Below are 19,163 nucleotides of genomic sequence, written 5' to 3'. Positions count from 1 at the left end.
TTCCAGACTGTATCAATCCATCCAAGCTCTAGGCAAAACCTCCTTCTCGCAAAGCCTTTTCTGATCTGTTCGTTCTTACACTTTGCGGTCTTTGGTGGCGGTGAGGCGGGCGGGCCTGGCTGCTTGGGCGCCGCTGTCTTCCTCTTCCCGGTTTGGACCATAGTTCGGAAACCATTCTAGAGTAGATTGTGTGTATAGCCAATCCTCGTTTGGCCAGTAATCCTTAGCCATATTTTAGAAATACAAGACAACTTCAAGTCTAGAGGAAACGCATTCATCATGTACGAATTCCCATCTAAGTTTCTAGTCAGTTTCCTCAGTCGCCTCCACTATCATCCTCCGATCGGGATCATTATCAATACACTTCAGTAAAATGCCGCCAGGATGTGCGTTGAGCTCAGCCTCAATATATTCTCCAACATCCACGCCAAATTGCGATACCAGGTTGAGCCAACCCTTCCCCAGCCCCGAGCTTTCCCGTTGCTGACATGCTAAACCACACCAACTGAATAAGATATCAAGAAGATCGAGTGACTCTCTTTCTATCTGACATAGAATTTTAACGTCTCTGCTTTAAATTAAGAAAGAAATGGCCTCAAAATACCCCCTCTGTTGTTGTTGGGCTCCACGTCCCGCGACAAATAAACCAGAAGAAATGCCTAGAACCTATGGAGGTCTGAGCTATAGGAGTTAGGAGGCTTGTATCCCGAGCCAGGTCAGACAATCCACTATAATAGTGGGGTTTATTCGAGATTTAGGGTCGTTATTAGGACCGATCTCTCTTCCTGTGCTGAAAAGAAGAAACCGAAATGTATCAATCAAATGCGGGCGACATATGGTAAGGCCCAGGTATTCCAGAAAGGGGTTTCGGCTGCCGTGTGAGGCTTCTGCCCTGACACTGGCTCAGCCAGTGAAAGCGGCTTAAGACACGCTTGGTTGAACGAAATCTCATATGAGCTGATGCTGAACATGAGGACAAGGAGAAAAAAGGCACTATGGTATATCAGAATAGTGGTTCTTGATTGTAAGACTAGTTTAGATAGGATATAGAATTGGATTGTCAGTTGAAGGGGGATATGGTTTGATGACTAGACCTCTTCAGGGCTGGATGCGTACCATGTTGAATCGAGATGTTGTAGGAGCTTGAAGGATGGAAGATATTGGAAATAGGTGGAGGAATGAACTACGATGGAGACTGGGGCTAACCTTAAAACAGCAGAGCCTCCCAGGGTCTCTTCACAACCTGAATACGAAGGAACATGCATCAAAAAGTTGATCTAATTGAAAAGGAGCGCGAGATACCTCACTCCTAAAAAACACCAAAATGCACAATACTACGCCGCTACTACTCGCCGCCGCCTACTAATGCTCCTCCTTAAACTCCACCCCCTCCTCCTCTCTCCCGCCCCATTCGCATCCGTAACACCCCTCTCACCCACCCTTCCACTCCGACTAAAGCTCGCGGTCAAACTCCATACCCTCCCCAACCCCCCCCCTTCATCCCCTTCCACACCCACTGCCCACCGCCTCCTCCTCTGCTCATCAATACTCGGCTGCTCCCACCCTCCCTCCGTCCTATCCTCTTGCTTCTGCGGCCAAAGAATCTGCCCAAGCCAAACTGCTCTAATCATCATCCCAAACACCAAAAACCACGTCAACACCAACGCAATCGTCATCGCACACCCAACATACTGAATCGGGCGATTCATCCCTAAGGCCTTTGCAATAGCAAAAGTGGCAGTCGTGAGCGCCGTATTCGGGAAAACAAATGAATACCACGTCATTGCGAAGTCCATCTTCCCCCGTGTCGCGCAAGACCAGTGTGCGCCAACTGACACGAAGAAGAACCAGAATGCGAGACCCCATAGCCAGAGACCCATCCAATTCGCACATACCATGCTCACACGGCCTGCAAATTCACCCATGCCAGGGCCCATGAAGTCCGGTGGGACGACTTTTGGTAGGGTTTGTCCCATGTTAACAACCCCTGCGATTGTGAAGCCCGAGGGACCGACCGAGATGAACATTCCGGGCCGGAGGGATTCTTTGGGGAGTTTTTGCGTCATTAGGCGGTAGAGGAAGGCAGAGTATATCATGAGGGAGACGAGGAAGCCAATACCCTGGATGACGTAGCCCGAGATAATGATGTTGAGGGCGCGGATCGGGTCGCCAATTTTTGGCGCGAGGTTTCCGGCGTGAGGGCCGATGATAAGAAGAGGGTAGGCAGGAAAGATCCAAACTGGTGTCATCTGTGAAATAGTGAAGGTCTGCGTGGACCACATGATTAGGTAAATCCCAATCGAAAAGCAAATTGCTAGTCCGCAGTCCACCCAGTACATAATCGCCATCGTTTTCTCTAACCAATACCCAGTGGTATCGACCCCGTACTGCGAGATGTTGATCAAGATGGTGCCGAAACTGATCACTGCAGCGGGTATGAAGAGTGACTCGGTTGGGTGTAGGAAAGAAGCCTTGAAAGTCCTAGGATAGAAGTAGAAGCGCAGGCTGATCATGGACACATTGAAGAGGAAGAGGGTGATGTTCAAAATGAAGAATATGCAGCCGAGAGCATAGATTCCGTGAAAGCGGAAGGGCACTATATGGCCAAGTTAGAAATGGAGTTGAGAGCATTGGGACTGTATCCAACGTACCAGTGTACAATACATTAGCAATCCCACCTGTGGCCATAGTCATAGTAAACCAAGTCCAAGTAAAATGCCTAATCCTTTCCCTCCACGTTAATTTCCCCTTCCCCTCCCCTTCCTTCTCCCCCCCAATTCCCACAACTCCCCTATCTCCCTCTCCCTCCCCCAACTCCTCTTTCTCTATTACCTCTTCATCCGCAGCCCTCCCTGCACCATTCACTCCGCCCCTCTGTAACTTCGTAATCACTTCACCAACATCTTCAAACGGATTACACCGTTCCGGATTCGGTGTCAAGATCTGTGGGTGATTCCGCCAATTCAGTCGCTCCCGAGCACTGGCATCTGATTCGGTGGACGCTCGAGACAGTGTTTTTCTGTCTACACCCGAGGCTTCCCTGCTCTCTTCACGTCCTTCGTTCATGGATGGAGGAAGAGGGAAAATATGAGAAGCGGAGGGAAGGGGGAGGAGGTCGAGGAAGTTGTGAATAGCCACAATGGATATATCTCGAGTGGGGTTGGAAGTTACAAATGAATCTAGGTATCGATAGGAGCCTCCGATCAGCTGGGAATAAATCCAGAACAGAAAAAACACGTGTTAATGAAAAATGTAGTGGAAGAACTCTTAGTGTGTGCCAATGACGTCGAAGGCTGTCTGCCCCAAATTTTCAAACCTTCACACTTCCCCAAGCACGGAAAAAGGCTAGCGAGCACAAGGTTTTCTTTAAACACAGCGGAAAACAAGCAGATAAAGACTAAAGAAAGGTCAGAACAAGGATTCCATGCACTCGCAATATTTTCGATGATCACAGATCATCTCGGCGTGCAACGGCGAGAACAAGCTTGGCTGGATCATTAGGAATCATCAGCGCGCCATCCCGACCAGTGTTCCGAGTTAGTGGATCAGGCTCGGGTAACTATTCCGGTTGACAGAGGCTTAGTCATGAGTGCGAGAAAAACTGACATCACACCAGACAACTATCTTGTTGTATAGATTAGGGTCTTATTGCTATATGAGCATCTGGTTCGATGAGCAGCACTTCCGAAAACCCAAACCCATTCCCAATTACCTTGCCATGCGCCGCCAAATGCCGCTGAAAAAGCGCATGCATATCCATCTCGGAACACATTTGAACGACAAAGAAAAAGCGACCCGCATACCCGTTCCAGGTTCCCTGGGCATCAAATTAAAACTTAGCGCCCTCCATGGTAACCGTAATTCCTGCAAGAAATCAAAAAAGGATGACAATGCTAGGCAGCCCTATGTTTCCATTATCCGAACCTGATTACCAGAAACTGCACCAGCCGATATAATGCTGACACAGATTCTCCAAATTCGTCGCCTCTTTAATCAACCTATCTACTTGTGCAAATACATTCAACTCTTCATTCGCTTTGAAATCGCGACCTGTCAGCTTCTCCTTGACACGCGACAGGACTTGCAAAGCACGAGCGTTCTGGACTTCTTTTGCTTCAGCTTCGTTGGCGGGCGCAATGCTTGACCGGTGCCGGCCACGGACGAGAGAACTCATATCTCGCTCTGCGTCGCCGATGATGGATTGACGGCGTTCAGATGGGAACGATGGTTCTGGTGGGGATTCGCGGTTGCCAAGTCTCCAGGTTAAGAGGGGATCATGGATAAACTAGAGATTACCTCAGCTTCTCATTCGTGATAATTTTGATTTAGAACTTACAGCTTCGAGGACGGCCATAACGGACTCCTTATTCGTCCGCAAGACTCTCATCACATGTTCACAAGTCGTCCTGTAACTGCCCTCAATGTTGCTGACTTCCATAGCATACGTCAACATCCTGGTCAATCTGAAAGGAACGCGTTCCGGATATTTCTCCCGATGCATGGCAACTTCGAAGCAGTCGCCAAAGTCGATGTGTACGATCTTGCCAGTGACCCTGTCCAGCATTAGGTTGGAAGGGTGACGATCTCCCAAACCGAGAATGTAGCCGACCATAGACATGACTGCGAGAGATCGAGTATAGTTTGTGCGCCTATCGAGCCAAGCTTCGGAGCTCTTGCTCTTCAGCCATAAAACTCGGTAGAGGTCTTGTCCCGTGGTGTTATCAAGCGCATATCCGAACACTTCTACCTTTTGCATTAGGGTAAGGCAATCGTAGTCAGGTGCCATCTGCAACATGATGCGGTGCTCAATGTTGAGCAGAATCTTGCGGCTGTCGCGGTATTCTCGGATGAGAACATGAAGAGTGTCGCTGTTCGGCACAAAGCTAAGAAGGCCAGACTGTGTCGACAAAGGTACGGCAGCGTAACGCTGGATATTGAGGTGTCGCTTGCGACATTCGGTGTCATTCATGAGAAGGGTGTTGCAGAGACCGAACAATTGCATGACGCGTTCATCCTGGCGAATATCTTCGTGACCTTTCAAAATATGCGTGTGTGTCTTGCCATCGCTACCGCGCATCTCTAATTTTCTTGGGCGTTGCTTGGATTGGATGACAGTGGACACTGGATCGAAGGACATGATGCGAATGACTGGCTTGCCGACGTGATATGTTCCAGGAACAGCAAGTTCGAGGTCGGACGCTTCTTTCAACTTAGGAGAGACATACTGAAGCTCAAGAGTCATGAGAGATGGCAGTTGGCGAGCAATCTTGCGGAACACCTGGTAGTAGAGATCCCAAGCCTGGTTGAGATCACCCATTTCACCAGATGTACGGAATGTATTGCACCAATCGCGGGCTTCCTGCAGCTCTCGGCCGAACGACTGAATGAACGATATCTCCCTCAGGGTCTCTGGTCCTTTGTCGAGCATTGCATGCAACGGTGCTAGCGTTGTAAACATGCCGTCGATATTGCGATCGCCAAAGTAGAGACGGGATGCTTCTTCAAGGCCCTCATGCCACTGCTCATGCCATAAGACCGCAATACGGATCAACTCATTGCTCACTAAATCGGCTTGCTCCACTAGTCGCGGCGAGTGTTCTCGCATTGCCTCCATTAGCTCTTTGGCAGACCTTGATCTTCGAGAGACGTCAGATTTCATGGAGACTGTCAAAGGGAAGACCAAAGCTTGAGGGTGCGCCTTGCCAACTTCGATAAGGAGCTGGTGAATCGACTGCCTAACAGTAGGGTTCGGCTGGTTGATGCGTGCAAGTAATTGGGGAATAACCTCCAACCAAGTATCAATGGGTACAGATTTAGTGCCTTCAGTGACAGTACGATTAACTTCAGGCAGTCCGCCGTGGCTAAACCACAGGGTCAGGAGTCGGAGAGTGTCTTGAAGTGAGCTCGATGATGACAAAGCAATAGACTTGAAGAATCCATGAATAGCAGGGACCACATGGTCATGAACAACGTTCGACGGAATTTCAGTGGTTTCGCGATCAGCCTGAGACGTAATCGAATTGACGACTTCGAAATTGGCCAAGGCCCAGGAATGCCATGCTTTGTACCAATTCTGGTTGTATCGGGTTGCTGCAGCATATGCGGAGAGGATTTCGTGGACTTGGTCGTGGTCCCATTCGCCCCCATGCAATTGTGATTGCCAGTCTCCCTGCTTTAAGTAGCATTTTGCGAGGAGGCGCTGACAGTCAGGTAAATCGCTCGGGGAGTTGGCGGAGCCTGAGCTATTGAGCAAGCTAGAGCCGTTCATCCCATTGACACCATTGATACCATTGGTAGCAGCAAATGGGTTCAATGGATTAATGACATGTCCATTTGTCATCCCGTTCATCCCATTCGGTGAAAGCATAAGATTGGCAGCAGCCCGTGCTCTGATTGTTAGATCATCGGATAGTCGTGAGGTGAAGTCCTTTAGTGATTCTAGTGCCTCTTGCTGGTGGTTTGGTGTAGCCCACATGAACTTGAAGACCGCGTAAGACACCGGGTACGGAATCTCATGGGCGTGTGCCCGGGCGTAGGTGAAGACATTACCGGTATCAATGTCCAGCAATTTTTGTAGCGCCTTCTCTGCCAGCCCATGACGTTCATTCTTTCGACAGAGGTTTGTGTACTTGATCCACATATCCATGCTTTCGTGTGGCGTAATGACAAGTTTACGGACTTTCATCATTCGTTGCCAGACCTCAGGGTTTGGTTGCAGGCCCTTGAGACGCTTCATCCAGGTATTCCGCATACTCGCTTGCTTCTCGAGGTTACCATCGTTCTGTTTATATTGAATGATTTCTTCCAACTCCGCCAACATCTGTACGCGGATCATAGGTAGGTAAGCGCGCTGGTATGACTCTCCCAGGAGTGAACTTAGTTCTGTGTCAAGACCTTTGCGAGCTTTGGTGATCTCCTCTGTAGCGATCTCAAACTGGTTGTTGTGGATGTTGAGAATGGAAGCGAAGAAAGCTCTATCGGGTGACTGCTCTTTCATGACGCTGAGATAGGCATCCATGTCTGCAAATTTGCCCAATCCCCAGGAGGCTGTTGCAGCAAGTGGTGCGATTGCCTTGCGATATTCCTGACTTGCAGTGGCCCACTTCTCCCTAGAGAGAGTAGCCAAGAGATCCCATTCACCCAAAGCGTGGAGACACCGCATCTTGCCCATAGTGATTTCAAAGGACTCTGGTTCATCCCGCTCCCTTCGCTGATAGGATTGCAATGCCTCTTCCCACTTTTGAAGCTTTTCGAACCAAGTTTCCTTCAGCTCAACATCTTGGTAACCTTGTGCCTTACGCAAGATACCAAATGCAGCATCCGTCTGCTGAAGCTGGTTGTTGATACTAATCAATGCTTCAACTGCGCTAGCATTCTGCTCGGCATTGAATTCAAGCTCCTTGTAGTGCAAAGCTTTTGCGAACGCATGACACTTCCCGGCGTACATTCCAAGTATCCGTACATCGATTGGGAGGGCTTTGTCATCGTGCTCCATGAACTCTGCCAAGTTTAACAGGATTTGGAGGATCTCAGGGGGAATATTTGGAGACGTAAGTGCAGTCTCGATAGATCGCACGAGCTCCTCTTGGTATTGATCATATAACTCGGTCCAACAGGAAACAAAGGCGGAATTGAAGAGACTTCTCGCGATCGGGTTGTAAATACTGGCCAAGGGAGTACACGCACGGAGAGCCTGTTGCGGAGACTCTCTAAGCAACTCAACGCTGAAGCGCCTCATCCACTCAATCCAGTCCTCTCGAGTGGTCTTTGACGAAGCTTCCCAAGCTTGCTTCAAGTGCTGTTGGTTCACGGCCAACTTCTTGGTGAGAATTTCAGCTGGGTTGAGATCCTCATCATCCTCTCCGTAACGCTCATCAGGGCTGAGATCCTGGGGTAAAGGCTCGCCTTTCTGAAGTTTAGAAACAATAAGGGCGTAGTTGGAATGAGGAACCTTATTCGTAACTAAGATCTTGTTGACCGTTGGAACAAAGTGAATGTAATCCGGACCGAGCTGAAAAACTAGTGCGCATAGAGTTTCAAGCGCCGTCTGTTTGAGAGATTGCTCTTGGCCTGCGAGCACTCTGCAAAGTGGATGAATAATCCGTGCTGCGAACTCAGATATGTTGACCTGCTTTGACAGTCGTCCCAGAGTCTCAATTGCTTGTCTCCGGATTTGAACAGGTTGACCAGACTTGTCGAACATTTTGACCATTACTGGAATGATCAGATGCATATACTCCTCTGCACTAGACCCAAAAATAAGGAATGCGTGCAACACCCTTTCTGAAGGAAGACGCTTGCCGGTTTGATCTTGGTCCAACACACCAAGCATGAGAGGAAGAACATCCGCAAGATAGACTTTAAACTCGCCTTCTAAAGATCGAGCAATTGCCTCGATGAGAGACAAAATCGTCGATTGTAATTGAGGGTTGGCGCTCCAGTATTCTTGAATTGTCGCCAATATGCTCTGTAGGTAAGGCCGAATGTGTTGGCGAACGATTCGTACAAGTTGACTGAGTTGATTGAAGTATCCTTCGACACGTCCAAGAGGGGCACCTCGAATGACCATCAAGAATCCAGGAACTACCTGGTTCAAGAACGGCACACACTTTAGGCCCATTGTGGCGTAGATGTTCATAACAGCATCTACGACTGCGGAATGAAACTGTACTAGAGACGTATCCTTGAGCAATCCCATGAGCGTGCTAATGACGATCGTTGGATAGTATTCTTCATTAGAAGGAGTAACACCTTGCATGATTAAAGAGACATCAGTAACTGCTTGCGACTCAGCGACGAGGTGTTTATCCGGAGACTGTTCCATTATCTTCTGGTACTCGTCCGGATCCAGAGCCCCAAGGGTGCCCATCAGCTTGACGGTCTCACGGCGGAGATCGCCCTCTGATTCCGTCTTGACAATGTTCATGAGAATATTCATGAGTTCTGGGTAGTCCCGGTATGGTTGAATGACATAGCCTGCGTTGGTCGCAAGCTGTCCTAGAGCCCGCAGGGCCGAGAAGCGTTTCGAGTCAGAGCTCAGGTCCTGCATAAATTCGAGAATGATGGGCATGAGTTCCGGAATGTACTTGACCATGCCCTCGCCACCAACAGTAGCTAGGTCTCCGATGGCTTTTAATGTTGTAGAAGCAACCTCTGGATTTGAATCCTTGGCTTTCGGGAGGAGAACCGCAACAATGGGATCTACGAGTGGTTTGATAAGAGCATCTGCGGAACCCACAAGATTGCTTATCAGCTTGGCGCTTTCCTCTTTACTTCGCGGACTGTTTGCATAATTTACTTCCGTTAATAGCTGCAAAAGAACCTTGCGCAGCGAAGGGAAGACATAGGCCGGGTTGACGGTAGTAAGCCGGCCAATGATAGACATGGCTGCCTCTCGTATAACGAATACCTCATCATTTAGAGCGAGAAACAGAGTTCGAACATTATCAGCTTTCCCCAGGTGGCGATCGAATCGAGCATCGAGGGCCATTAGAACTTCCCACCGGATCTCAGGATCGACGTCACCAACACCAACTGTGAGCAGTTTCTCAATAATGTCACCCACGACCTTGGTGGCATGTGTACTTGTCTGATGTACGATAGGATCCTTGACAAAGAGCTGGCAACAAGTCAACGCAGCGCGTTTTCGAATCTCAGCATTGTCTGCCTCAACGTAGCGGATCGCTACATCGCGGACAAACTCATTGAGAACATGGCCAGTGAAGTCGAAGCTCCCAAGTGTGTGGAGAGCGAGGGCAATTTCGGCTTCCTTCTGTGTTATTTGCTGGGGATCTTTATGATCACGAGTCCATATGTGAGGTGGGGAGGATCCTTGGTGTGGGTTACCCAAAGGCAAGAAATGTCGACCCGCCAGGATCTGGCTGAGAAGGTCCAAAAGTTTCTCCTGGATGATCGGTCGGCAAGGTGGAACATAGTGGGCCATATCCACTAGCGCTTGGAATAAGGAATCACTCAGTCCACATGAGAAGATAGGGTCCAGCAACCGCTCAACATTTTTACTTAGTGTCTGGCCGACTGCGGCTGCAATCATGCTGAGGCATGAGAATATCGGGGCGTCGTTGATCGCCGCCTTGTTTCGTCTACGTCCTAAGTTAGAGGTGTCTTCCAATATTTAGGATATTCTAACTCACGCTTTAGCAGCGAGGCCCTCCTGAATGAATCCAAGAATTCCATCGAGGTAAGGACCAATGGCAACCCCGACTGCATTTGCAATTTGGCCGATCGCAACAAAAGCTTTGTCCCGATCTCTATCCTTCCGAATAAGGCCCTGAAGGTGGAGCATGCATTGATGGAGGTACTTGGTAGCGAAGTCGGTGGGTGAATAGCTGGCGAGAATCGGAATTATTAGGACAACCTCTCTCCGTACGAGAGCGTCGCGATGGTCCCTGTACTTCAGAACAGTTTCAACAGTTTCTCTATACTTCTGCTCGTTCATAAACATGGCGCTCTTGTCAAGTAGTTCCTTCATGGTGAGAAGTGATCCATGGATGGCCTCATTCGTATTGATTGTGAAGCCTTTCAAGATCTCATCGTACACCCTCCCGAACCATTGTTGTCGCATCTGTGAATCTCTCGGGGAGATGATCTCGAAGCAAGCACTGATGGCTTCCGCCGCTGATTCCCGAATAAGGACCTTGGGGTCTCGGAGTGCCACCCAGATGACCTCAAATATTTGCGCTATCCATTGGTACATTAGTGTAGGAGAATTCTTGGCCAGCTCCCGGAGGATCAAGACAGCTGCAAAGCGGCGATTCTCCGACCGCTCAAGCTGCAGCCATTCGAGGGCTCCTTTGACTTCGGCTTCGACCAGCTCCGCCGTCAGTGTTCCTCCGGGCTTTGCCAATCGTCCGAGTGCCCTCGCCGCCACCACCATCGACGCTGTATCTGTCCCGCGCATGACAGCTCGAAGGTAGCTGGCGAATCGCGTAGTCTTCTGGCCGGCATCGTCGCCTTTAAAATCGATGAGTGCGTTAAGGGCATGAATCCCGCCAATGCGTTCGTTGGAATCATTCCCGGAGACAATGAGAAGAGAGATGCGTTGATTGACGTCGTTGTAGACCTGACCGAATGTATTCGGAGGAAGCTCTACAATGCGTGAGTTCAACAAAGTCTGGAGGGGTGGAGAAGTTGTTGTCATCCTAACCTCGGTGAGCCGACTCCACTGTCTGGCGTATATTATGGGCGGCCTTCAGTCGCATGTCATCATTCCTGCCGCATATCAGCCACCAACTCTGCGATAATCGTTAGGAGCAGCTTTCTCACTTCGACCGGAGCTCTGTGAAGAGTCGGTCCAGGATGGACGCAAAGGGAGCTGGCTGTGCCATATTGTCGGCTTCACCTGAAGCACGCGGCAGAAAAAGGGAGGAGATTGGAGGCTTCCATAGAAAGGAAGAGGGCGAAGTGTCGGAACGATGCGAGGGACTCTCTGGGGGGAATTAAAGTTCCCACCTACGTAGACTCCTCACGGGGTTCTCTGTGCTGCGACATCACGAGGAACGCACGGACTAGTTCTTGAAATCATGGAAGCTCACCGCTTGCCCAATTAAGACAAGCGCCAAAGCGGTGGTTGTTCACCGAATTTGATATCCATCAAGAATCCGTGGACGATATTAATCTCAAGCTAGAGGTAATGCAACTGGCCATGGAAAAGGTAAAACCACGATCACCAAAATAACCGACTTAAGCCGCCACATGCTTCACCACAAATTGAAGTAAGGAAACGGTTTTGTTGCTCTCCAATAATCATACACCATCAAAGACACCTCATGCAACCCTAAGACATATCTAGTGACCGCTTCACCCGTTGATGATACCCTGCGCCATTGCCCCCACTATGCCTGCGGCTTCACTAAAGAAGATGCCTTTGAGCACTGTCTCCCCCTCGTCCACTGCCCACATACCAGCCTTGATCAGCTTTTCTTTCCACCTACTTCGCTCAGCGTGCGACAGCTCCTCCCATTTCTTCGCTTCTGTGTGCTTCTTGGCTGCCTCGTTGGTGTCGGTGTGAACTTCTGTACTCAGTGAGGAGTCTGCGTTGGGGTCGTGGCGGATGACGACCGCTTTCTTCTCGGTATTTGCGTGGTTTTCTTGGTGATGAAAATGCAAGAGATCGCGTAGGCGCTGAGGAGCCTGTGCCGCAGGAGTCTTCATGCCTTCTGATACTGCCCTTGCTAAGTGGGCTTCCTCCATCACTAGACCTGGGGGTTTCAGTCCCCCAACTGCCCTGCGAATGTCCTCAGACACGAGTCCCTTGGTCATAGTTCCTTCAGGGTCAAATAGCGATTGCACTAAAATCGCTATGGCAACAATGACGAACGCGATTGAGAAATACATGGCACCTTGATAGAGTCTTCGTGAGGAGGCAGAACTAAGGAGGTACCGCGAGCGAGGCTTGCTAGACACAGGCTGGAGAGTGAATGACTCGACAGATATGGTATTCCCAAGAGATATTGAAGCCAAACGAAGGTACTGAGGTCCTGGTTTCTTTGAAGGGGGTGCCTGGGGAGCCGTCCAAGGGGAGAAGAACGGGGAGAAGATCAGCTTCGTCATCTGAAGAGGGTGTACATCTCGATAGGTTGCGTAGGAATGGAAACTGCTGACACTGTTCTTGCTGGTGCCATAATACTCCATGGTGAGAAGGCTAATGCTTATATCAATTCCCGCTACAGCCATTACGATCTGATAAGCTCCAGCGCCGTCAGGGTCAAGACACGCAACATCCATATCTACTGCAGCCTTCACGTGTCTAGATAAACGCTTTCGGAGAGTGATACTCCCCATAGTGTCGCCGTAGATTCGTAGAATGTGAAGCTCGACCCCGGTCCTGTTTGGTAGATTCGCAAGGAGGAGCAAGTGCGAAGGAGAAAGCCAGCGGAGACACCGAATCTTAGATCGGCCTTTCTTCTCAAAGACATCTGGAAAGGGGACGGTGTACTTCTTTTCCGGCGAGTGCAGCATTCCAAGTGGTTTCTTTTTTCCAAAATCGTAGTTGATCTCCTGAACATACACATCGTTATCCGTACAGTAGGCGATCTTGAATTGTCCGTCCTCTGGCTCTAGAATATCGAGATCGTTGGCTTCCTGGCCTTTGCTCAATGCAACGCGGTGAATCACATCGCCTGGGTCCCGAGGCAGATTTGAAGTTGCGTTAAATACCACAATCTCGTTCTCATCCCCCGCAAGGCTGGAAGCAATGGCGCCGATGCGCTTGTTCCCCGAGGCGCTCCTCTTCGCTGGCGATAGACGCACTATACGCTGGTATCCATCCTTCTTCGCACTCACTGTAGACAAGCTCTTGAACAAGCTTGTCTTGCTAAGGAACGAAACTTTGCCCTGTGGTTTCTTCTCTGAACTAGCACTGTTTGTTCTTCTATTCTTTGGGAAGGCGACCTCAAATGCGCGGAAATGTTCGTTCTTGCCCTTTAGCCGATCTGCCTCCGACGAGTTTATTCCAGCATAGAGAATGAGACCGTCCTTTGTTGCGAGGTTCGCGAGACAAGTAACTGAGTCTTCGTCCCTACTTAGGTCGATCTCGGCAAAGCTGTCAACATTTGGTGCTCGTGAGGAAACATCAAAGGCGGTAATCTTGTTGCCAACTCCGCTTCGTCCCCTGCAAGTCAATGTTAGGACGCGCGGATATTTGGTTTGCACAAGGAAACATACGCTCCCCCGCCTCCTGCGACCACCAAACAGCCGGGATGGCTGTGGGCGAAAGTGGCCGCAAATATAGGGTACGATGTTTCCGCTTTCGTAACGGTTGGAGCACTCATCGGTCGTGGAGCTGGCGTAGGCCCAGCAGGAATCCAGCAGAGGAGCTGTAATGGTGGTTCGAGGGAGAATAAATATCCGTGAAAGAAGAGTAGATGGGGAGGAGATGTCTCAAAGGATAGGAGAGAATCTTCGCTGCAACAGCGAGTAATTGCCTGGTGGGGGTTAGTGTAGTCTAAGTAATTGCTTTTGGAGCAAGCTTAACACGTTGCGCGAGCAAAAAAAGACGCCGTCATACGGATCGCGAAGCTGGCTGGCGCCATGTCCTGTCCCGTGCGTTGTGGGCTTATCGATAAGACTCACCCGTATTCATACACCAATCATGACAGCCCCTGTCTCGGCTTCGGATGGTAGCCTGAGAATGAGAACAGGAATTCACAGAGCTTCGTTGCTTCCAGGTAATGATGAAAGCATACTCTAGTCTAAACCCCGCTGGTGACAGATTGCAGGATCATGGGCGCCACACTGTCTACGAGTTCGTTCGGAGGCAGTGTCGGGAGCCTTCTGACCTTGGACCTCATCACGAGGCTGGAGCAACGAGCACAGAGGGCAGAATATGACCCAAGGAGACATGGGCTCGAAGACATCGATCTTGCTCGCGAAGTTGGCCGAGCTATGAATTATCTAGAGTCTTTGCTCTCCCGGGGAAATGATCCTGCGACCAACGCCCGACAGTTCCTTGACCGCTTTGGGCGGGTATTTCGAGCCTTGGATCAGTCGAAAATATGAAACAACAGGCCGAAATGATGGAAAAGCTCGAGCGTCGAGCACAAAGAACGGGCTATAACCTAGAAATTCATGGGCCCGACGACATAGCACTCGCCTATGGAATAGCCAGGAAGAACAACGCAGATATCGAGCCTATGCTTCAACGTTATCCGGGAGAATCTGAAGTGATTATCTGTGGAAAATTCCTCGACACCATGTGTGCTTCCTAGGAAAACCCCCAAGCGGTATTGGAAAATCAGATCAACGCTCAATCCACAATGTTACCTGCATTGCAGCAACTGTAGTCTTCAATCTAATCAGCTGATTCAGCAGCGACCGACGGAATTCTACCTCAGAATCGAGAATCGCTGCAAAGTATGCAAGAGTCGTTAGCATCTATGCAACACCCCATCCAATCGACCGCCAACTCTTATGGTGCTATACAGAAGACCTCGGAAATGGTGAATGGGAACGTATTTGACCGAATGGTGACAGCAATTCAGGAGACGGACACAGAAAAAAAATTGACAAATTCCGATCCGTATTCCAAGAGCTTACCATTGGGCTAGAAACCAGGTTGGCGGATAGCCCCGAATATGGGGGATCCATGCTAGCTGAGTTCCCGGGGCAGTTGCGTGAGCTGACTGAAAAGATATTTGAGGACGCGAGAAGACGCTTCCCAAACGGCGTGCCTAATACAGGAGCCAGCAAGCAAGCTATGATAACGGAAGAGATGCTAGAGGAGGCTATGCTGAAAGAGCTGTTTTTAGTTAACTCTGTGCCTGCAACCGAACTGTATCAGAACCTTGGACAGGATCTAACATACGGCTCCTCGAAAACGACGGGGTTGATGACATCAGCCGCCTGAGGCTCAATCTTCAAATAGCGGACCTTAACACAAAGCCAGACTTCTTAGCCTTATCATACGCCGAGGGTGATCCACGTTCAGCACTCTACCAGCACCATAGCAACATTACTCAGCCCACTCGCCAATACGAAGTCATTTGCAATGGACACAAGGTCTTAATCAGCAAAAATTTACATGACGCGCTGGGGATCGTCTTCTCTCAAAGCAGCAAAGAAAGTGGAGGATCTGGATCGACCAGTTATGCACATATCCTGATCGATCTCGAATCAAACGCCACAGAAACTTGAGGTCAGGACCTCTGTTTTCTGAGGTGTTTGATTCTGCACATTTAGCGTGCTGGGCCGGGATAATTTACTCTCTCTGCTATTAAAATAGTAATTTTGTGACATGTAGCCATGCTAATGCTATCAAGCCTTATTAGAATTCTTTGTGCTCTTCTCCTTCGTGGTTTTCTCCTTCGTGGTCTTCCCCTTCGCGATCTTCTCCTTCGCGGTATCCTCCTCCACCACGGAGTGTGATCATATGCCCGAATGTTTGAATTCCTGGGGGCTGTGCAGGGAAGCATTCCTCCCACAAATGCTCTGGCGAAGTCTCCAAGTACATAGCCGGCCCTTCCTCCATATCCATGTCATCCCCCGCGTACATATCCCGCCGATACTGCAGGGCCCCTGCAATGTCGTCATCGCCATCATCATCATCATCATAAAAGTTGTCCTGGGGTTCAGCAGCTCCGCTCATTGCTGTCATACGGTGTAGGAACCATTGCATCTCTAGCAGCCTAAAGTCAGGCAGCGGCCGTGATACTGGGTCATCAGTTTCTAGAGAAATTTCGCATCCAGAACTAATCTTCTCGCAGGTCTCATGGTTAAATAGCCTGGCTAAGTTTGGTCCTCGATCTGAATTTGGCAATGAAGGAACTTGTAAGACATCGACTCCAGTAACGTAGGGGTTTAACGATAGCCAGAAAAACTGCACATCTAGATGCTTCTTGTCGTCTGAAATTCTGATTGGTTTGAGGGCAAAATATGCCCTTTCCCAATATGCATGTGCATTCGGGCAAAGACACAGGAGGTTCTGACAGACTTCCGTACCAAGAGGGAATATCGCGTTGTACCAGGCATCCACACGCTCTTTAGACCAAAATGTCCGTAGGGTGTCCCAAAAGGAGAGCCCTTGACGTTTGATAGTGGTATTCTCGTATCGCATGGAGAATGGGTAGATATGCGCGACTTCATTTGGCTCGCCGGACTTTGTAAGGATACATTTCCTTTGGTCCCTCTGATGGCACTAGATAGTATTAGTAAGAAACTTGATTAATCAAGATAAGACTTAGGATAGACTAACCAGGTCTCGCTGTGCTTTAGAGCGAGTAATCAGCAGCTGCCCACTGCTATCTCGCTTTCGTCCAGGACTATCCTGTGCTGAAGATGACTGCTGCGACGGAGGCGGCCGCAGGGGAGTTGTAGGTCGCTGTGGAGTGGAAGGTCGGAGTGGAGTAGAAGTGGCAGAAGCTTGTCGTTTTCGTTGAGTCCCTAAATAATATTAGCAATTGACCAACATAAGGTTGAGCAACATACATGTTGGAACCAGTCTTGCAGAAGATTCGATGCTTTCAACAAAACCCACGATGAAAGGGGGCCAAATTCGAGTCTGAGCGACAAGGTTCGCTAGCCTATCAATGTCGCTTAGCCAGAGGCATGCCCAGGCTGTTGGTGGTATGGTATCGACAGGTATGACATCTTTCAGGGCTTCGAGTAGTTCTCTGCGGCACGGGTCATGAAATTCTGCTTCAGGTCCACCTGTAGATGCCATGGTGGCAGTTTAGTTTGTTCCCATGGCGGAGGAGAGAGGATTGAGAAAAAACTTTGGGAAGCGACGAAGTGACGTCAGCGACCTGTCCGTGCACTTGGACGGTCGTGAAGCCGAGGGTTTGCCGAGGAGGACTTGATCGTCTCTCTCGCTGGGGTCGATACAGTATGCATCAACCAAGAAGGCAATGCCGAGAAAGGCGTACAAGTAGCCTCCATGGACGAAATTTCTAAAGCCGCCCAAAGTGTCGCTGTATGGGTCGGGCCTGAGGACTCACACACTCGGGAAGCCTTACACTTGATGAAGAGGATATCGCAAATCCCACAGGCAACATACGAGGACACATCCTACGATGCTGTAGAAGCTGTTCGCGCATTCACAACATCCGAATGGATCAGCTTGAGTTCATTTTTCTCCAGTCCATATTTCCAACGGGTATGGATCGTTCAAGAGCTCGTTTTTGCGAAAGAAGTACTCATGCTTTGGGGAAAGCATCAAGTACCATGGACTGACCTTATTCGGACATCATCATACTTGAGGTCGACCAGCGTGTGGGTGCTGCGAAAGACTCACGCGTCCAGCTTCCTGCCTACACCAGATACACCAGGGCAAGGTTTACAGAGCACGATGCATCATGTCCTGCCAATTGTCATCTTAACACACTGGCAGATCCGCCGTCGCGTCTCTAAAAGTACCGATCCATCAGAGCCCTCTGAAATTCTAATGATGGGCCGAGGCCTCCAGGCTACTATCCACGAGACAAGTTCTATGCTATGATTGGCTTGGCGAAAGAGTGCGCGAAACGGTTAGGTGTGGAGTTCAACCCTCCGCCAGTGGACTACAGCAAGTCAATGGAGGATGTCAGCCGGGAGTTTGCTCGCATATAAATCCTCTCCAAACAGTCCTTGGGCATCTTGACCATGATTGAGGATGCCTCGGAGAGAAGACTGGGTACTTTGCTATCGTGGGTCCCGGATTTCTCGGTCCCACCCCACCCTCAGAAGCTCGACCGCAGCTCCTCTGTTGACCAAAAATGGGAAGCTGGAGGGTGAGGTTGTCTCGGTTATGAGATACTGGATAACAGCTCTACACTAGCTGTATTTGCAAGAAGGGTCGCAAACGTAGCAGGAACTGCGACCCCATTCGACACCATTCAAATCACCAAAGACTGGACCTCTGTTCTACAGATGATTCAATCACCCTACACTAACCCACCCGACTCACAGATGCAACCAGACGAGCAATTTCTCCGAGTCCTTACTTGCAACGCCTCAGGCTCACCACTTATTTCAACTCTGAAGTCCCCCTTCCAAAACTGGCTTATCATAAACTTGGAATCTCTTTACCAAGTCTCCCCGGAAGCCAACGCCATGGATGCCGCAGTATTGGGCAGTTTCCGACAAATGGATGACTTCACTGCAATCAGCAATGCAGAGGCAAGAAGGCTCGATTGGGACGCTTTGAGTAATATACGGCTCAAGGACTTTTCTTACGCCTCGAGAAGACTGACTATAAGATATGAAGTCAACGAGGAGCATCGACGCAAAATCTACGACGAGACGAAAAAGGCGATGGCAGAGCTATGGAGCGCAAATCCGAGAGGACTTTTCCCTAGTCCGGCGCAAGTTCGCGAGACAATAGATAGCTGCGAGACAGTGGAGTTGGAGTCCGACAGAAGCAAGACGAAATCGAAGCACAAGCCCACTAGTTCCGTATAGCTATAGGCGCCAATTTAGATTCTCGAGTCCTTAAAACCAATGACGGCCATGTTGGGCTGGGGCCTCAAAGTGTTAGCGTCGGTGATCAGGTGTGGGTTATCTCAGGGGTTCAAATGCCAATTGTGCTTCGTGGGTTTGAGAGCATTAGACTCGTTTAGAATCAACCCCGGATCAGAGCCAGAGGTTTAAAGCCGAAGAATGGAAAAACTGCCGTAACCCTAGAAGGAAGAAGAAGCCATGGAAAGCGTCAAAGGTGAATGCTTGAGTGCAGC

At 49.6% G+C, this 19,163-nt stretch overlaps 6 protein-coding genes across 6 annotated transcripts; 2 read left to right on the top strand and 4 right to left on the bottom strand.

The window, feature by feature from the left end:
* Nucleotides 1-1,541: 1,541 nt before the first annotated feature.
* BDR25DRAFT_257614 (C4-dicarboxylate transporter/malic acid transport protein) lies at nt 1,542-2,742 on the bottom strand (the record flags this gene model as incomplete). The annotated part of the gene is made up of 2 exons (XM_033686491.1): nt 2,652-2,742; nt 1,542-2,596 (listed from the first exon to the last, which is right to left on the bottom strand). Coding segments are annotated over exons 1-2 (1,098 nt in total), but the record flags the coding sequence as incomplete, so codon positions are not given.
* A 927-nt stretch (nt 2,743-3,669) lies between these two features.
* On the bottom strand, nt 3,670-11,465 carry BDR25DRAFT_257609 (uncharacterized protein). Its single transcript, XM_033686490.1, has 5 exons — nt 11,284-11,465; nt 11,165-11,229; nt 10,152-11,106; nt 4,337-10,100; nt 3,670-4,285 (listed from the first exon to the last, which is right to left on the bottom strand). Exons 1-5 carry the CDS (start codon nt 11,343-11,345, stop codon nt 3,929-3,931), a joined length of 7,203 nt encoding a protein of 2,400 aa, XP_033550123.1. The 5' UTR covers nt 11,346-11,465; the 3' UTR covers nt 3,670-3,928.
* A 352-nt stretch (nt 11,466-11,817) lies between these two features.
* Nucleotides 11,818-13,968, bottom strand: BDR25DRAFT_282694 (uncharacterized protein; the record flags this gene model as incomplete). Its single annotated transcript, XM_033687990.1, has 2 exons — nt 13,684-13,968; nt 11,818-13,630 (listed from the first exon to the last, which is right to left on the bottom strand). Exons 1-2 carry the CDS (start codon nt 13,788-13,790, stop codon nt 11,818-11,820), a joined length of 1,920 nt encoding a protein of 639 aa, XP_033550122.1. The 5' UTR covers nt 13,791-13,968.
* A 1,770-nt stretch (nt 13,969-15,738) lies between these two features.
* Nucleotides 15,739-17,195, bottom strand: BDR25DRAFT_257603 (uncharacterized protein). The gene is made up of 3 exons (XM_033686489.1): nt 16,942-17,195; nt 16,709-16,896; nt 15,739-16,651 (listed from the first exon to the last, which is right to left on the bottom strand). The coding sequence occupies exons 1-3, from the start codon at nt 17,174-17,176 to the stop codon at nt 15,782-15,784; spliced, it is 1,293 nt and encodes a 430-aa protein (XP_033550121.1). The 5' UTR covers nt 17,177-17,195; the 3' UTR covers nt 15,739-15,781.
* A 129-nt stretch (nt 17,196-17,324) lies between these two features.
* BDR25DRAFT_130563 (uncharacterized protein) lies at nt 17,325-18,155 on the top strand. Its single transcript, XM_033683834.1, has one exon. It carries the CDS (start codon nt 17,390-17,392, stop codon nt 17,948-17,950), a length of 561 nt encoding a protein of 186 aa, XP_033550120.1. The 5' UTR covers nt 17,325-17,389; the 3' UTR covers nt 17,951-18,155.
* On the top strand, nt 18,156-18,977 carry BDR25DRAFT_130564 (uncharacterized protein). The gene has a single exon (XM_033683835.1). The coding sequence runs from the start codon at nt 18,361-18,363 to the stop codon at nt 18,889-18,891; it is 531 nt and encodes a 176-aa protein (XP_033550119.1). The 5' UTR covers nt 18,156-18,360; the 3' UTR covers nt 18,892-18,977.
* The last annotated feature ends 186 nt before the right edge of the window (nt 18,978-19,163 follow it).

The sequence above is a fragment of the Lindgomyces ingoldianus genome (assembly GCF_010093535.1).
Source record: "Lindgomyces ingoldianus strain ATCC 200398 unplaced genomic scaffold BDR25scaffold_9, whole genome shotgun sequence".
Taxonomy (NCBI): domain Eukaryota; kingdom Fungi; phylum Ascomycota; class Dothideomycetes; order Pleosporales; family Lindgomycetaceae; genus Lindgomyces; species Lindgomyces ingoldianus.
This window is presented reverse-complemented; position numbering and strand designations above follow the sequence as displayed.

Excerpts from the sequence above, each read along its gene's own strand:
- BDR25DRAFT_130564 (XM_033683835.1), top strand. The coding sequence starts at position 18,361 with ATGATTCAATCACCCTACACTAACCCACCCGACTCACAGATGCAACCA.
- BDR25DRAFT_257609 (XM_033686490.1), bottom strand. The coding sequence starts at position 11,345 with ATGGCACAGCCAGCTCCCTTTGCGTCCATCCTGGACCGACTCTTCACA. Across the intron at positions 10,101-10,151 it reads GAGGGCCTCGCTGCTAAAGC|ACGAAACAAGGCGGCGATCA; the intron begins GTGAGTTAGAAT and ends CTTAGGACGTAG. Across the intron at positions 4,286-4,336 it reads TTATGGCCGTCCTCGAAGCT|TTTATCCATGATCCCCTCTT; the intron begins GTAAGTTCTAAA and ends GGTAATCTCTAG.
- BDR25DRAFT_257603 (XM_033686489.1), bottom strand. The coding sequence starts at position 17,176 with ATGGCATCTACAGGTGGACCTGAAGCAGAATTTCATGACCCGTGCCGC. Across the intron at positions 16,897-16,941 it reads TGCAAGACTGGTTCCAACAT|GGACTCAACGAAAACGACAA; the intron begins GTATGTTGCTCA and ends AATATTATTTAG. Across the intron at positions 16,652-16,708 it reads CTAAAGCACAGCGAGACCTG|TGCCATCAGAGGGACCAAAG; the intron begins GTTAGTCTATCC and ends AATACTATCTAG.
- BDR25DRAFT_130563 (XM_033683834.1), top strand. The coding sequence starts at position 17,390 with ATGGACGAAATTTCTAAAGCCGCCCAAAGTGTCGCTGTATGGGTCGGG.